The sequence below is a fragment of the Psittacula echo genome (genome assembly GCF_963264785.1).
Source record: "Psittacula echo genome assembly, chromosome: 6".
Taxonomy (NCBI): Eukaryota; Metazoa; Chordata; class Aves; order Psittaciformes; family Psittacidae; genus Psittacula; species Psittacula echo.
Genome location: NC_137743.1, coordinates 3088274 through 3105545, shown reverse-complemented (window position 1 = coordinate 3105545; position 17272 = coordinate 3088274). Strand labels below are relative to the sequence as shown.

Below are 17272 nucleotides of genomic sequence, written 5' to 3'. Positions count from 1 at the left end.
TCAGATTCACTGCAGTCTGGCAGTCTTGTAGCCTAAGAGGGTGTTTAGCAGAAAATTCAGAAACAGTGTTGGAATTTCATAGCAAAGATGGGCTCGTAGCTCAACAGTTACACAGTGGTGTTGCTGTGGAGAAACCAGCATGTGGACTTGAGCTGCCATTTGTTTGTGATATGGTTAGTTATTATCCCTCTCCCCCCTCCCCCGTGGTTCCTAATGCTTGTTAGAATGGAGGAATATTTCATAGTCATCAACATATTGACATTGCTTTCACAAAACTATCATTAAAATTAAGACTGAGCATGTTTTCATCCTTAATTTACATGTTATTAGCTTTGAATTTTTGATCCTTAGTTAATGTTACTGTTAATTCTGTTGGCTGTGAAACTTCTTGGCAGCTCCAAGTCGCCAGAATCTTTTCTTTCGCCTCTTCTTGACATTATTAAACAAGATCAATGTGTATCCTTAAGCAATTTAGCACAGAAACAAAAATTTAGTCATTAAATTCCTCCCTCAAGTATAATTTTTCATCAAAAAATTGGCAGCACTGCTCAGATTGTAGTTTCTGAAGCTGATTTTTAACTTCTGTGAAATTGGTGGTTAATGTTCTTCCTATAACTCTCTTCAAAGTAAGTAAAAATCCATCATTATCCTCATTTACTCCCTCTATGGAGACCTTCAAAACTTGCCTGGACAGGGGACATCTCAGTAGATACCAGTGTGGTGGGAAACATTTGGCCTTCTGTTCTTAGGGTAAACCATAGAATCCCAGACTGGTCTGGGTTGGAAGGGACCTTAAAGCTCCTCCAGCTCCAACCCCTGCCACGGGCAGGGACCCCTTCCACTGGAGCAGCTTGCTCCAAGCTCCTGTGTCCAACCTGGCCTTGAACACTGCCAGGGATGGGGCAGTCACAGCTTCTCTGGGCACCCTGGGCCAGCGCCTCAGCACCCTCACAGGGAAGAATTTGTTCCCTAATATAAAATAGATGAATTTTACAGCAAGTTGTGTTTTGAACCCGTTCATGATGTCACGTCCACGTCAGGGTTGATTTCGTTTCCCTCTTTCTGAGCAGCCTGTTGAGCTATGACAAACTGAGGCTTGTTTTCTCCTCCATGGGAAAGACAGTTTTGGAGTTGGAAACATCTTCTTCTGTCAAACAGAAAATGGAGATACCAGGGAATACAGAAGAAGGAGCAAAACACCATCAAAAGTGACATCCCTTTCTACATGAAGACTGTCTGTGGGTAGTGCCTCTTACAGGACTAGCAAGATGGATGTCCTTTTAGTATCAAGGTGATGGAAATAGAGGTGAAATTGCTGAAAGGATGCTGGACAGGGACTCCTCATCATGGACTGTGGTAATAGGACAAAGGATGATGGGTTCAAACTGAAATAGGGGAGGTTCAGGTTAGATATAAAGCAGAAGTTCTTCCCTGTGAGGGTGCTGAGGCGCTGGCACAGGGTGCCCAGAGAAGCTGTGGCTGCCCCATCCCTGGCAGTGTTCAAGGCCAGGTTGGACACAGGGGCTTGGAGCAAGCTGCTCTATGGAAGGTGTCCCTGCCCGTGGCAGGGGTTGGAACTGGATGAGCTTTAAGGTCTTTTCCAACCCAAGCCTTTGTGATTCTGTGTTTCTATGAAATTGCATTAATGGGCTTGCTGGAACATTCTTCTGATTACCAGTAGCCAGAGATCTGTTAGAGTATTTGCTTTTGTGAAGCATTCAGGGTATCTGTAAGGCTTATTCAAAGTGTTTCTATGCTTTTTCCTCTGCTTGAAGGACTCAAGCCTATAGATAATAGCAACTGTGACTAAATCTGGAGTTGAGACTTCGAGGAACCAAGGACACCAGCCTTTCAGAAAACAATTGAGCCAGGTTTTGCTTAGTCAATCAGCACAGTTGATAATATAAAAGAAATAAAGCAATACACAATATGACAAATTCAGGTTTCTGCAGTTCCATAATAATGATGACTTAATTCTGGGCTTACAAGTCATAAAGAGTAGAAAATAAATTGCTTAAGATCATAAGGGAAGATTATTTCAAAGAACACAAAGAAATCTAATGAGAGTGGAAATATTATCTAACTTCAGTTCAGTGGCAGGGCTTTGAGAAAAGTTTGGGTGTCTCTATAAGGAAACCTTGGCGTAGACACAGGCCCAGGAAGCATAAAACCAGGGAGCTGGATCATTTGCTTCCAGTTGTGAAATATGATGGAAAAGAAAACCTTTATATTTAGTTAACAGAATCATAACTTGCATCAACCCAAACAGTAGCTAGTGGCTACTTGGCAGGCTGGATGCTTGATCTAACTCTTTGCAGTTAAAAATCCTCATTCCGTTTTCTTCCATTGATGTTTTCTGAATATAAGTTTCTCTTGACCTAGGCTGACTGCAGTATTACCATTTACTGTAGGCTAAACCAGTGGTTTACATTCTTATCCTGGTTTACTTACTGTATTACTTTATACCTAGGCCTGCAAAAAGCAAGAAGAGCTGACCGACTGGTACTTTGCTGAGGTTAATACTTGCAGTAACAACGAATGCACGTTCTTCCTGTGCACTGTAACTTATTTTTCTGTCTGGTAGTTGGGCTGCATTGACATTTTCTGTTCACATATGCATATTCATATAGCATTTGCTGCGTCATCGTGCTGAAAGTGCACGTGGGTTTGTTTTCTTGAGGCAAAACATGATGCCATTCAGAGACAGTCTGTGGGCTGGCTTTTGTTTGGATCGTTCCTTTTGTCAAGCTGATGCCTTTTTACAAGTCAGACTGAACCCAGATTCAGTGGTAGAAAGTAGATGTATTTATATGCATGAAACACTTTGTATAACTCACTTTTCTTCCAGAAGCAGTTTCTCTGTTAACGTTGAGTTTCGAAGGCTGGTGTCAGCCTATAGACTTATAGGATATAGTAAAAAATAGTTAAAAATGAGTGCTTGAATTGTTCAAAGCCTGAATGTAGTAAAATACTCTTTACTTCTACTCGCAAAGAGAGGCAAAGAGGGTTTGGTTTGAGTGCTGCTCAGAGGGGAAGCTATCCCAGGGAGAACTGCAGTTCATTCTACTAGAAGTAGTTTTATTTATTGCTTGGAATAAAAGATATTGGGGAAAGCACAGGAGCTGCCCTGGGTTTCTGCAGAGAATTACCAGAATATACCCTGCAGAGGCATGGCTTGGTAAACATTTTGCTGGTTGCTTTAACAGTTGGAATAGGAGAAGTGAAGGGGAATTGGTTCGGAGAAGCCACCTGTTCTTTAGCAGTTACATTGGGCAGAATTCATATTGTGTTCAAGGCCAGGTTGGACACAGGGGGTTGGAGCAAGCTGCTCTAGTGGAAGGTGTGTTCCACTCCTGTGGCTGGGAGTTGGAACTGGATGATCATAAGTTCCCTTCCAACTCAAACCAGTCTGGGATTCTTGGGGTTGGGGGTAGGTAATGTGGAGTAGTAATTCAGTGGTTAAACTGTAGGTAGACAGTCTTCAAATCTTCTGTTTGGGGTTTCTTCTAAGGATGATTTATGCATAGTGTGTTTTATTATGGAAACCGACTTTTAATGGGGCAGGAAGGAATACTTCTCTGATGCTAGTTTGGCTAAGGCAGGAGGAGCATATGGTTTTGGGTTGGTGGGCACTTCAGGTCTCATCCCAGTAAGTGTGAAGATGGGTTTAACTTACTGATGCTCCAGGTTGTTCATATTTACTAGCTTGCTTATTTGCAAGAGAACACCGATCATGAGCTCCTCATGAGCAGTTTTCCTTAAAGGAAGCTGAAGAATGGTCTGGTGGCTTTTTATGACGAATACAGAATGAGCTCACCTTCTTATTCCTTTATTTATCACAATGACTGCTGAAGGGATGCAATCTTATCTTAGAAGCATATCATAGAATGGTTTAGGTTGGAAGGGACCTTAAAGATCCTCCAGTTCCAGCCCCCTGCCACGGGCAAATCTTAATAGTGGGATGTGGAATGTGGGGACAAGACTCATCAGTGTTGATTTGTTTTGTGTACCCTCGCTCTCCATCACTTGGAAGAACCAAGCTATTTGGGCATTATGAGTTATTAAGCAGGCAGCTTTCCACTGCAGTAGCTTGGTTTGCAACTGTTTGCTTTGCATTGGGCCTTATTTTCTTTTCAGTTTATTCAGTGACAGCAAAAAATACCCTAGAAACATTAATGCTGGAAGAGTCACGGCCTATAGATGTGACCGTGTTGGTGGCTGACTAATTTCATTCTGGCATCTTCTTCTAAACACACAACTGTTGTGTACAGCAAATTAAAACTGAGAGATCAGGCTTTGTTGGCCTCTATTTTAATGCTGACATTTCAAAAGCAGGCTGTGTTTCTGGAAAGCCTTTCAGAGATCTTTCATACTGGAAGTACTGTATGAGGCTTCTGCAGTGGCAGAGGCAGACTAGAAATAGCGTTGTTGTCGAGGGGAAATGGTTGACCTAAGGAAGTAAATCCATTTCTCCTGAACGTCGTTGTAGACTATGACTGTTATAGACTATGAGTGGAAGTAAATATCCTACATGATATAACTGTGTTTCTTTTTCCTAGTTGATCTCTTGGGACTTCTGAAATGGCGATCCAACACAAACCTGTTGCAGCAGAATTTGAAGCAGCTGATGAAAGTTGATGGTGGTGAAGTGGTTAAGGTACAAGTTTAATGTCTTTAGACATAAATTTGGTGTCAGAATTTTGCTGAATCCAGTATTTTGAGGTCTTCCTATCTTCCATTTGTTCTCTGCAACCCCCCAACCTCACTGAACACACTCAGATTAAATTGTAAGCAGGTATCTCTCAGCCTTCAGAACGCTAATGGCCCTTATAGAACATTTCAGGTGTTGAATGCTAGTAAGGCACATGTAAAATGCAATTTTCTGAGCATGTAAGATGGTGTCCTAGCAGTTCAGTGGATTTTTATATACAGATACATGAAGGCCAAGGGTGTTTTCATTTGCAAGATTAAAATATCCTGGAATTCTTACATGGCAATATTAAATGTAGTTTAATATATGGATATGGAATACAATCCTGTTGTGTGCTGCTGATACTGTTTTAACAAAAAATATTCCTCCTGGAAATACTTTGCTGAGCCAGCTATTTACATGTGCAAGGCCACTGAGTGATGGTAGAGATCCACATGAACACTGACTTGGCTGTGGAAAAGAGTAGGTTGGGACTTTGTGAATGCTTTGTGATAAATCAAATCCAAGAATGACAGATGTGATGTACTGGGGACAGATGACCCTTAAGGCCCTTTAGTGTTGTGCCCTTCCTTCAATGGGTTTTGATTTGGTTAATAGAAGGATAATGAATGCTTCATCTTGGAGTCACTTCAGTCTGAGAATGTTGATATTATCCCTATTCAGTGTTGCCAAAATGTCTTTCCCATGACTTGTTTTTCAGGAAGGTTCTACCTGCTGCTATTTTATTGTAGATCATTTGACAGTTAAATACTTGACAGATACTTCTGCTAAGCATTGTCATAGCACTTTCATTTGTAACGTTTCCTTTTCTCCCAATGGCATCAGAGGGTGGTACAGATTAGTGCTTGATGGATATTGGTAAATGTTTAATATTCTTCTTTCCGTCACTTACTCTTTTTATAGAAGACCCCTGTTTGCGTTACCCATCTGTTACAGCAGTGCTCAGAAAATCTGTGTGTACACTGCTGTTTTATGCTCATAGTATCTAGTTTGCAACTGTTCCTTTCTATTCCTTCAGCTTTTCTGTCCTTCATGGTTTTAAATATGATACATGGTACAGTCTATGTATATATATTAAAAAAGCCATGTGTGATAAAACATATTCCAATTCTCAGTTAAGCTGTTTCAGTTTATTTAAAAGGCCAGTACGATGCTTCTGCCTACTGGTGGCTGACATCTTCCTTAGTGATAAGTGAACAAGACACTCATTCTCTGATGGACTGTTTCAGTAGGGGATGGAAACTCTAAATGTTATCTCCCTTTAGCGGAGGCTCTGGCTCCATTTGAGCATGGAGTCTATAGGATATGGGAACATAAACGAATAGTCTGCAAATCATTCATCCTAGCTCCTGTCATGGTTTAAGCCCAGCCGTAACTTAGAACCACACAGCCACTCTCTCGCTCCCCCCCTTTCCTCCTGCCTGCTCACAGAGGAATGGGGAGGAGAATAGAAAGAATGTAACTCCCACGGGTTGAGATAAGAACAGCCCAGTAACTAAGGTACAACACAAATCACTGCTGCTAACACCAATAATAATAATGAGAAGGGAAATAACAAGGGAAGAGAACACAACCGCTCACCACCCCCTGACCAATACCCAGCCCGACTGAGCAGTGATCTAAACTTTCCGGGTAAGTGCCCCCAGTTTATATAGCAGGCATGACGTGCTGTGGTATGGAATACCTCTTTGGCTAGTTTGGGTCAGGTGTCCTGTCTCTGCTTCCTCCGGACTTCCCTTCCTCCCTGGCAGAGCATGAGACTCACAAAGTCCTTGGTCAGAGTAAACGTTACTGAGCAGCAACTAAAAACATCGGTGTTATCAGTGCTGTTCCCAGGCTGAAAGTCAAAACCACAGCACTGCACCAACTACTAAGAAGGAGGAAAAATGACTGCAACTGCTGAACCCAGGACAGCTCCCTACCTTGAAGGAATGCTTTCCTACTACTTTGTATAACAAAAGCATCTATTCTGTGTTCTTGCTGTCACATGAAGTCCTTGTGAACAGTTATAAACTAGAACTCTACTAATGAAACTCAATATCTGATGTCTAAATGTGAAATGAAACTTGATGGGCCATGACACGGCCTTCTAAAATCCTTTGTATTTAAAGGGATTTAGCCAGGAACTGTTTGGTGCTTGAGAGTGCTGCTGCTCTTCAAGCCAAGACAGAAACTTCTCCTGTCAAAGCTCAAAACTCTGTTTTATTCTTCCCTTCCAGCTGCTGGTTAAATGTACTTTTGCACGCGTTCTTTCATTGAACAAATGGGACTGAGAAGGCTCAACTCAAATCCTGTAGTGAAATTGTGAGCTGGATCTCCCCCAGAACTGAAGCTAAAATCAGCTGCAAGCATTTTGCTTTTCCATTTTTACATCTTCAGATACCGGTACCGTGGATTGTGGCTCCATGTTTGGCATTGAGCAGTGTTTTGTGAGCTGCTAAATGAAGCTTAATTCCTGAGATTTAACTCTAGGTTTAGTAGACAGTCCAGGGGAATCATGGAATTGTGTTAGATCCAGGAGACTCATTGTGTAGATAAAAGCTTTGAAGGAAGGTGGGAGCCAAGCTGGTTTTGCATCGTTTCCATGGTGTATATAATATATACACCTTTGTATATATTACATCTTTGTGTATATATGCATCTTTGTAGTTGCAATCTCAGGAATCATAGAGTCCCAGGTTGAAAGGCACCTTAGGGATCATCTGGTCCAATCTTTCTGGGCAAAGTGTGACATAGACTAGATGTCCCAGCACCCTATGCAGCTGAATCTTAATGGTGTCCAACACTCTGAAATCCACCACTTCCCTGGGGAGATTATTCCAGTGGCTGGTTGTGCTCATGGTGAAAAGTTTTCCTCCTGTGTCCAGGGGGAATCTCCCCAGCAGTAACTTGTGCCCATCACCCCTTGTCTTTTCCGTGGGATTCCTTGTAAAAAGGGAGTTTCAGTCTTCTTTGTAGCCACCCTTTAATTACTGCACCATGGTGGTAAGGTCTCCCGGAGCTGCCTTTTCTCCAGGCTGAACAAACCCAGTTTGAATCAACTGCCTTCTGCTTGTTCAGATGTTCCTCCCCAACTATACCTTTTCTCATCTACAAGATGAAACACATTCTTACTTTTTTGAGACAGATGTGCTAGAACAGTCCATGTTGAACCCCTTTTTTCTCAGCCAAAACAAATACAAACCAGGGCCACAATCTATCCTTATTCTGCCTCTGAGGAACCTCGTGTCATTTTCGTCATCTGGTGGAAGAAACTGCTCAGATGCAGCATCCCGTGCTGATAAAATGAGTGTGTTGATGGGTATCTCAGCTCCATTCATTGATTTCTTGCTGTCACTAGGAAGAAATACTGTAATTACATGTGTAAACCATCTTTTATCCCTCTGCTTAACTTGAATCCCCTGACACTAATCTGCTTTTACTCTCGTATTGCACAGATCAGGGTCCAGCCAACTGGCTAGTGAAGACTCTTCCTGTGCTAGAGGCATGTAGGTTTGGGCTGGGGCAGCAGGTTGTGTGCTCTGTTTCCCATGCCTGCATGTGTGCTCCTATTTGAAGTTGTGGATCTGAGTTGATGCAGCTGTCAAAAGCAATGTGCTGTGCACTGCTCATGGCTCAGCTCAAAACTACTGAGGGTGACTTGATTTATTTGGCATGAGACTCAGTTGCTTGTCTGGTTTGTGCTCTGAAACATCAGTTTTGAGCAACTGCATGATCCTGTTGGCTGTATGTTGAAACTGAGGTTTGAAATGCATACTTGTTCATTCACTGCAATAGATTAAACTCCTTATTCAAGTGTATCAAGTGTGATTTCTGACCTTTTTTTCTATTTGAGTGATACATATGTCTGGATAATCAACTTAACTAAAAACATAATTGCTGAAAACAATGTTAAATTTCCCTTTTTTGGCTATACTTTTTAAATGTCTTTCTTTTTTAAAATGGATAAATGAAAGCAAATACAGCTGTAAAAACCTGCGTGTGAAATCTCAATTCCATTTCTGCTGTAAAACGTGTATGTACTTGCAGTTCCTTCAAGACACATTGGATGCACTCTTTAACATAATGATGGAGAACTCGGAGAGTGAGACGTTTGACACACTGGTGTTTGATGCTTTGGTAAGTTTGTATTGTGCAGAATAGATAAGTTTTTAGCTGTTTGCATAGTGTCTAAAACTAGCTACTGTAATGATGAATAAATAAAGCTGATGAATAAAACTGTGTAAAGGCTTGAAGGAAGTTTACTACTGAAAAAGTCTTTCTTTGCTGTTATTTATTATTGACTCTGAAAATTACATTTGGAGTTTCAGTTGGACTTGATCAAAAAGGGATTGGGTTAAATAGTGTCATCCTCCCAGAAAAGAGTATAGCAATCGAGTCCGGTTACTGCAGTGGATGAACAGCAGAATTTAGGACAGAAGCAAAGTTTCTGCTTAGAACAGGAAACTTTGTTATGACGAGGAAGTTTTCACAGGAAAAGAGAATATTAAGACATTGGGAGGATAATCACAAGCTAAAATCTATGTGTTTTAATGTTATTAGTGTCTTCTCTGAAAATAAAGGTGGGTGAATGTATGAAATGAAAGTAGTTTTGAGGATAATGCTATAGTTTTGCTGTTTCTTTCAGGTATTTATCATTGGACTGATTGCTGACAGAAAATTCCAACATTTTAATCCTGTCTTGGAAACCTACATCAAGAAGCATTTCAGTGCTACGTTAGCCTACACGTAATGTTCAGATCTAGCGTTTCTAATGGGGCTTGTATAATTTTCCCAGATAATGTTAATTCAACTACTTGTTTGTGTAGGTTCATTGGGAATTGTCCGTAGAGCTTGGGAGGGTAGGAGGTTCTTGAAGAAGAATGGACATAGTAATGTCTTTCCCTCTTAAAGTAACAGTAGTAAAACATTGGATCAACTTACAAGGAGGAACTCTTGATTTTGGGGTATAAGAGGGATTGATCCGATGATTTCAGGAATTGTTTAGTAAAGAAAACACTCATAAGTAATTCTCAGTCGGAACAGAGAAAGAAATCATGTCCATTTCAGATGCTTCAAAGATCCATTTAGTGCATTAAACTGATGATCTACCCTGTATTATCTGCATTATTGTCACTTTGGGGAGGAAGCAGTGAAGAACAAAAAATCCCAAAGGTCCATTATTTTGGATGTCTTAAGGATTTCTCCATGGTTAGGATCTTTGCTGCTGCAAAAGGGTAAAGGATGAAGCATCCTTGAGCATCTGGTTTTATTAATGAGTGCTAAAGGTGGCCCTTGCACTGGTAGACATGGAGAGCATCCTTCTTCTCCTTAAATGCAGGGAGGCAAGAGCAGGGTTAAGCTTGAGGATGCTAGATTTGCTGGATTCTGGCTTGACTTGTGCCCATGGGCATTACAAATCCCTGCCTTTTATTGCACAAGTTTAAGGAGATGTTGCATTGACAGTATCTAAGTGGTTATTGAAATTCCTAGGCAGTTTCTCCTATTTAAATAAATCCCCATGTATCAAGATATCTGTCTACTCTATGTTCTTTTCTGTTAGTGGTATATATTGTTTTAGTGTGGATATTGAAATGTAGTGTAGCTAGGATGGTTTAAAATGGAATTGCTTATAGTGGCATTAGAGTTGTGATTGATACTCATTGGGAGGCAGGTAGCTGAAATGGTATCATTTTTAAGGGGATTTCACTTTGAAGTTTGATAGACTTCAAAATGTGGAATAAGAGAATTTCTGGCTGGTGTTAGATAGATCTTTGAGAAGTAAATTTCACAGATTGTAGCCGCAAATATCTGTGTAAAGGGGAAGCCCTGTTTAATGAAGAAATTCCAATTTAATGAGTTTTAATTCTAGCAGCTTGTATTTAATTTATTTGGGTTTATTAGTTTAATTATTATTAGTAGCTGCATCTTTGTAATAACCTAAATCTGAATATCCTTCAATATCCAGCAGAAAATAAGTCTGAGACTTGCTGCATTGCTTGAGTGTTGAATGGTATTATGGTCTGCATCTTTTCTTTTTACTCAAGCATAGTTTGCAGCTACTCACCAGCAAAACCAAGAACATAAGGAGTTCATTAGTTGTACAAGTAATTCTGTAGCTTGTTGGGCACTACTTGGGCGCATAATTGTTCTTTCAGAATAGGAATTCTTCTGTGTGAGCTTGTAACTTGTGTTTTCTGTACTTAAACAGAAAGCTGACTAAAGTGTTAAAAACATACGTGGATAACGCAGAGAAGTGTGGTATCACAGATCAGCTCTTCAAAGCTATGAAAGCCTTGGAATACATCTTCAAGTTCATAGTTCGGTCCAGGATACTGTTCAATCAGTAAGTATGGTGGATGCTGAAACCTGTCATTCCCATTGCCAATATAGCTCAACAAGTGCCAAAATCCTATAATACGAGTTAAAGTTGCTCAATATTGCAATGTTTTAGAAGTATCTTAGGTTGCTGGAACTTATTTCAGAAGACAGCTATTCCTGAGGAGCAAGCCTGGTATCCTTAACAGAGATGTATATTTTAAGTACTGCACTGCTAAAATCATGTATTTCAGCTCTCTATAGTTTAGGTCTCTGAACAATTAAAGCTTGCCACTATTTGGGAAACTGCTGTCAAGAACTGCCTGGTGCTGTGGCTGAAATGTTGAAGGTGCTGAGTGTTCATACCTTCCTGTCCCTCATCCAGGCCTGGGGTTTTCTAGTGGCAAAAGGGGCTACAAGAAGCCTGGAGAGGTGCTTTGGACAAGGGCCTATAGGAACACGACAAGAGGAATGGCTTTAACCTGCCAGAGGGGAGACTGAGGTCTGTGGCAGCGGTTTGGAACTGGAGGAGCTTTAAGGTCCTTTCCAGCCCAAACCGTTCCAGGATTCTGTGGTTGGGTTTATGGGGCCTTGCAGTCTCAGTAAGTTTCAGTGAGTGAGATGGGAAAGTGGAAAGCAAGAAGGGCTGCGGAAATCTCCTATTTGAGACTGATAGGAGAATTACTGGCTTTCTGTGAATGCTCTTCCTTTGCCGGCCAGTGTGACAGAAGGTTGCCAGGGGCCTGTTTTTTGCTCCCTACTCAACCTCCTGCATGGTGAACACACTAGCACTGTCTGCGTCCATCCATAAAGCCAAGCACAAATAATTGTCCTGTTAATTTTGAAGCCAGGCCTCTGTTTTATACACAAAATATGAAAGAAGTTATCAACCAAATTGATAATGCATCCATCTTCACCAAGATCCAATACTTTTACTGCTTCTTAGCGACAGTAGCAACCTTATTACAAGGGGTTTATGTAGAGCTCTGAAGTTATCAATTCCACCAACCTTTCTCTAATTGAGAGCTTGTAATTTATTTCTGTAGGAGTCTTACTGTGAGATTCATAAAATACTGAATGTCACTTACACTGCTACAGGTCCTACAAATCACTTTAAATCAGAAAAAGAAATAATTATCCCTTGCTGCAGATTAGATTTACAGACAATATGACCCTCTAGTATTGGCCATTGGATTTCCTCCTGCTAAGCACTAATTCGCTGTTCTTTAGCACGGGGAAGACACAGCTCTCAATGACAGGGGATTAATTAGCAAAGCTCCTGAATGCTGAATGACACCATGATTTGTTCTGCTGTAAGACTTCAATCCTGCCTGAGGTGTGTGATTTGAAGTGATTACGATGCAGGATTGGAGCAGCCTTCTGAAATATCATCAGTGTTTCACTGAGCAATCACAAGGAGCCAGCAGAATCTTCTATTGAGAAAATATTGCATGTTTTTAACTCTGATAATACAGTAGGGGACTAAATATATGCAGCATTTCAGTAACGTGATTGCAGGCAAGCTTCAGTTCTGGATAAATCTATAGAAGCCTCGCTTATCTAGTTAAAGACGGGTGGCAAATCTATTTGTTCAGTATATCAAGGCTTATAAAGGCAAAGTACTGTAAGTGAACTTTAGCAATAGCTTTATTTGGTTTACTCAGTAATGATCCCAGTGGTTGCGTTGCATTTTGCAGCAGTCTTAACATTTTGAAGACAGTGCTAAAGGGTCAACTCAGTGTTATCCTGGTTTGCGCATAGTGCATAAAAGCATTGCAGCTATCAGGTGTGTTAAATATATGTTAATAACTGACAGTAGAAACCCATTGGTAACTTGTTTATTTTTATTATTATTTCCTTTTTGAAACACAGAGCTCTTTTGAAGCACTTTGATTTATTGGACTCTCAAGTTTAGTTACTCTTTCTATTATTAGTTTCACCTCTCTAATCTGTTCATGGGGACCCTGAAATCCATTAGCAAAATTGGGAATTCACAAGTAATTTCTCCTGCATAACCCCCACTTTTAGCCTAAAAGAGGAATAGAAGCTTGTGCAGCACAACAGCTCAGTTTAATATTTTTCTGTAGCATGCATTTCCCCTGTGTACTGGTGAAATAGCATTTTTTAATACCTGTGGCTCCCAAAGGTTTATGAGCACAGCATTAAAAATGATACATATTAGTTTCAGTGTGAAGCAGCAGCAACAGTCTGAATTCCATGTTTTACCTTAAGATAAACCCTTTTCCTCCTGTGATAGGTGGCTCAAGCCGGGTTGGATGGGACTTTGGGTGGGACTTGGAGCAACCTGGTTTAGTGGAAGGTGTCCCTGTCCATGGCAGGGGATTGGGACTGGGTGAGCTTTAACATCCTTTTCAACCCGAACTGTTACAGGATTCCATGGCAAGCACCCGTGTTTAGATTTGACCAGGATGCTTCTCCTAAGCATTGATTGTGGGGGGGTGTGTCACGTTAAGTGTGTGTAGCTGAGGTTCAAGAAGTGTATTTACAATAGCCTTTATGTAGGTGAGTTGTACGTACTGCCAAAGGTGAGGAAGAACATGTTAAACGCTTTACGTGGAGCTAGTGGTCTTCTCCTTTTCTATTTCTTAGTGGGAGTTGTCTCATCCTACACTTGAAGCAGAGATCATTCTGCATTCAAAATATCCAAGAATGCTTCAGGATTCACACGTTCCTGTGCTGTACTGAAGCAGTGGACCAAGTTCTTCAGCTTGGCTGGATGGTTTTTGCCTTTAGTGTTGCTCAGGTGTCTCAGGGCAGGTTTTATCCCCCTGAAACCATCTGGTAGAGAGAAGGACCAGGAGACAAGAGGAGCCCCTATGGGCAGATCAGCTCTAAGAAATCCCTCTGAAGGCACAGGGGCTTGCCTTTTGAACTTGAGTTGTGGAATAGTCATTCTGCTGCGACATCTGTACTGACTGTATTGGGAAACTGCTTAACTAGTTCAGTGTTAGTGAGCCAGGAATGAGAGTTAAAATGCATTTTAACTTCAGTGTTCCCCTCCCATAGAATAAAACATGATTTTTCTTAGCGAATAATGGGTTGATAGGTTTTCTTTTTATCTTCCACAGAGTTTAAGGTCACTCCTCGTAGGCCATTGGTAGATTTTAATGATTGCTGGCAAGTTGTCTGGATGCTTTCTGGCTTCATCATCTGAGAGCTGCTTGGCACTGGGCCTCCCAGACATCTGCTCGCTGTTGTGCAGGGGCACGAGACTCTATCCCTCTGCTGTGTGGGTACACGGCATTGGGTCGGCGCTGAGGGATTCACTGTGACTTGAAGGCAGAGACATTACTGGATGTGGCATTTCACATGGGAAGCTTGAAAACAGGAATCTACTGTTCCTGCTGGCCCAGCTCAGTCTTGTCTTTATTGCTTTTTGTGAAAGGAAACTCTTGGTTCAGTGAAGAAACTTGCAGATATTTTTGAACTTCAAAAACATGAGTAATGCAGCAAATGATCATCTGTCATTTGGAACCAGAATTAAAACTCTGTTTTAGTTGGGTTGTGCTTATGGAACCTAATTCTCTTTCAGACTTTATGAAAACAAAGGAGAAGCGGACTTCAGGGAGTCTCTGCTGCAGCTCTTCAAGTCCATCAATGAGATGATGAGCAGCATCTCTGATCAGACTGTGATAGTGAAGGTACGTACTCTCCAGATCTCCATCTTGGCTTTACTTTGGGGTCCTAAAACCACAAGTAGGTAGTACATGAGGTGTATGCTTGTGTTTGTGCCCATAAGTGTTTTACTTCAAACGTGGTTAATACTTAGTGCTTCTAGTGAAGGGTTGGTGACTAAAGTATGTGCTTCAAACAAGTAAGTTTACTTAAATTGCTGCAAATACCTCACTTGGATTTTTAAAGTAAAGCTTAATTTCTCTTTTAAGGAAGAAATAAGCTATTTAGCTTATTTAACTTGTATAACCTTAACATTAAGGTATTTTTAAGGCATTATCTTTAAGATGCAGATTACAGTGTAGATCCTCATGTTCTTATGCACTGACAGGCTGAGAGAGCTGGGTTGGCTCAGCCTGGAGAGGAGAAAGGCTCCTTAAGGGGAGACCTTAGAGCAGCTCCAGTGCCTAAAGGGGCTGCAGGAAAGCTGGAGAGGGGCTTGGGACAAGCGCCTGTAGCGACAGGCCAAGGGGAATGGCTTTAACCTGCCAAAGGGGAGACTGAGATGAGCTCTTAGGCAGAAGCTCTTCCCTGTCATCTTTCACATCCCTTACCAGATTTAATTCTAACTGGGCCTTAGCTTTCCTGACCTGGTCCTTAGCTTCCCAGACAGTAGCCCTGAGTTCTTCCCTTCTTTTTTTGTTCCTTTAAAACAGTATCTGCTCTTGGTCGCATTGACTGACTTGTAGAATTGGGAATGTGGTCTCTAACCTCAAGTGAACATGGGTATTGATATCAGAAGTTAGAAGCACTGAATAAAGGGACTGGTATGTTTTTGTACCTGGGAGTCCAAGGTCATTATGTCAATATCAGTCTCATGGTCTGTTATTGAGTCTCTTTCACCGTGGAGAAGTACAGAGCCTGTCGCACATGTGTTTAATAAGCTACACCTTGAGGTTTTCCTTGTGGTTTCAAATAGCATTTACAAAAGGATGTAACTCCTGACCTAGCTGTGCTGGATTAGCTGGGAGACGATGGTCAGAAATGGGCTAAGAACTGGGCTTGAATTTAAGGAGAGTTTGACACTAGGACTCCTCCCGCTCAGATGTGCAATGGTTGTGTGTTAGAAGAACATTCTACAGCAGCTGGGAGGCAAAGACAGAAGTCAAATACTACACCAGTGAGAGGGTCCTCTTGAAGGGAGCTGGGATAAGTAGAGCAGGAGAACACCAAAGTCAAAGACATGAGTGTATTATGGCTAAGTGACTGCAGGTCTCAGGTTAGTAATACCATGCTGAGCACACAGCATAAACAGTGGGGATAAAGCTGCTGAGTTTGATTATTTGATGGAAGGGAGACTGAGACTGTATCATCCGATAACAAAATAGGGATATTGCATGTTCCAGGAAAGCAGCATTTTCATTCCATTGACAAAGCATCTATACTGAATGGAAATTGGTAAGTAAGTCTGAGGTAGTGACTTGGAGTGTGCTAGCTGGTGCTTTGCAAATAGCATGCTTTCAGATTATCAGCATTAGATGTAAGGTTTATTTTCCTGAGACTCGTTTGTGAGGCCTACTCCACGAAGGCAGATGAATGTGAAGGCAGATGAACATGGGCTCAGTGATTTATGCCTGAAGTGTATCAGATTAATAGTGCCCAAAATAGATTAGTTTTTCTTCACCAAAAATGCAGGAGAAGATGACAAACTTCCTAGGAAAGGCTGGAGAGATGACACTACAGCAGTGTCTGTCCTAGTCCATGTGTTGTTTCACATTCAGACAGTAGAGCACATCTGCTGTCTGCATTTGCCTATGTGAAGTACACTGGGAGATGAGGCATTGACAGATGAGCCAGTGTGGGGCTGTCTGAGAAGTGTGCTTGTTGGATGCATTTCAGAAGCCTTGACAACCTTTCATTCATTATTCATTGATTTCATCTTCTTTGGACTCTAATTACTTAGCTCTTAGAACACATAATTGTTAGTATTGGCTTTTTGCAGCTTGTGGAATTGCTTTTATTATGTTCTAATATCCACTGAAGCACTGCAGCTTCTTCAGGAACTGGAAATGTGTCCTCCTGTTACAAAGAATAGAATTATTGAATAGGTGGATGAATGGGGGGTGTTTTTGAGAGGGAGGGAGTGAGTAGGGCTTGTGTGCATCTTGGCTGACAAAGATGTCGGAGTCCTGGCAAGGTTTCAACAACTATGTGAAATGGATGTGACATTACAGGCTTCAGTCAGCATCTTTGTCATTGATCTTCCAATATCTAAAGGGACTGACAAGAAAGATGGAGAGGGGCTTTGGCCAAAGGCCTGTATGGACAGGCCAAGGGGAATGGCTTTAACCTGCCCGAGGGGAGACTGAGATGAGCTCTTAGGCAGAAGCTCTTCCCTGTGAGGGTGCTGAGGCGCTGGCACAGGGTGCCCAGAGAAGCTGTGGCTGCCCCATCCCTGGCAGTGTTCAAGGCCAGGTTGGACACAGGGGCTTGGAGCAAGCTGCTCCAGTGGAAGGGGTCCCTGCCCATGGCAGGGGTTGGAGCTGGAGGAGCTTTAAGGTCCCTTCCAACCCAAACCGCTCTGTGGTGGCTTCTCAGGCGGAGAAAGTTGGGGCTGTTCAGCCTGGAGAA

General features: G+C 41.7%; 1 protein-coding gene across 10 annotated transcripts in view; it reads left to right on the top strand.

Annotated features, from left to right (window-relative positions):
- The window catches only part of DOCK1 (dedicator of cytokinesis 1), a gene marked incomplete at its 5' end in the record, with an annotated part of 322176 nt that overhangs the window by 58978 nt on the left and 245926 nt on the right, over positions 1 to 17272 (top strand). For all 10 annotated transcript variants that reach the window (XM_080621564.1, XM_080621560.1, XM_080621556.1 and 7 more), the window contains 5 exons: positions 4560 to 4657; positions 8741 to 8830; positions 9339 to 9439; positions 10902 to 11036; positions 14562 to 14670. In XM_080621564.1, coding sequence (XP_080477690.1) covers positions 4560 to 4657; positions 8741 to 8830; positions 9339 to 9439; positions 10902 to 11036; positions 14562 to 14670 — 533 coding nt within the window. The remainder of the gene's footprint in view (positions 1 to 4559; positions 4658 to 8740; positions 8831 to 9338; positions 9440 to 10901; positions 11037 to 14561; positions 14671 to 17272) is intronic.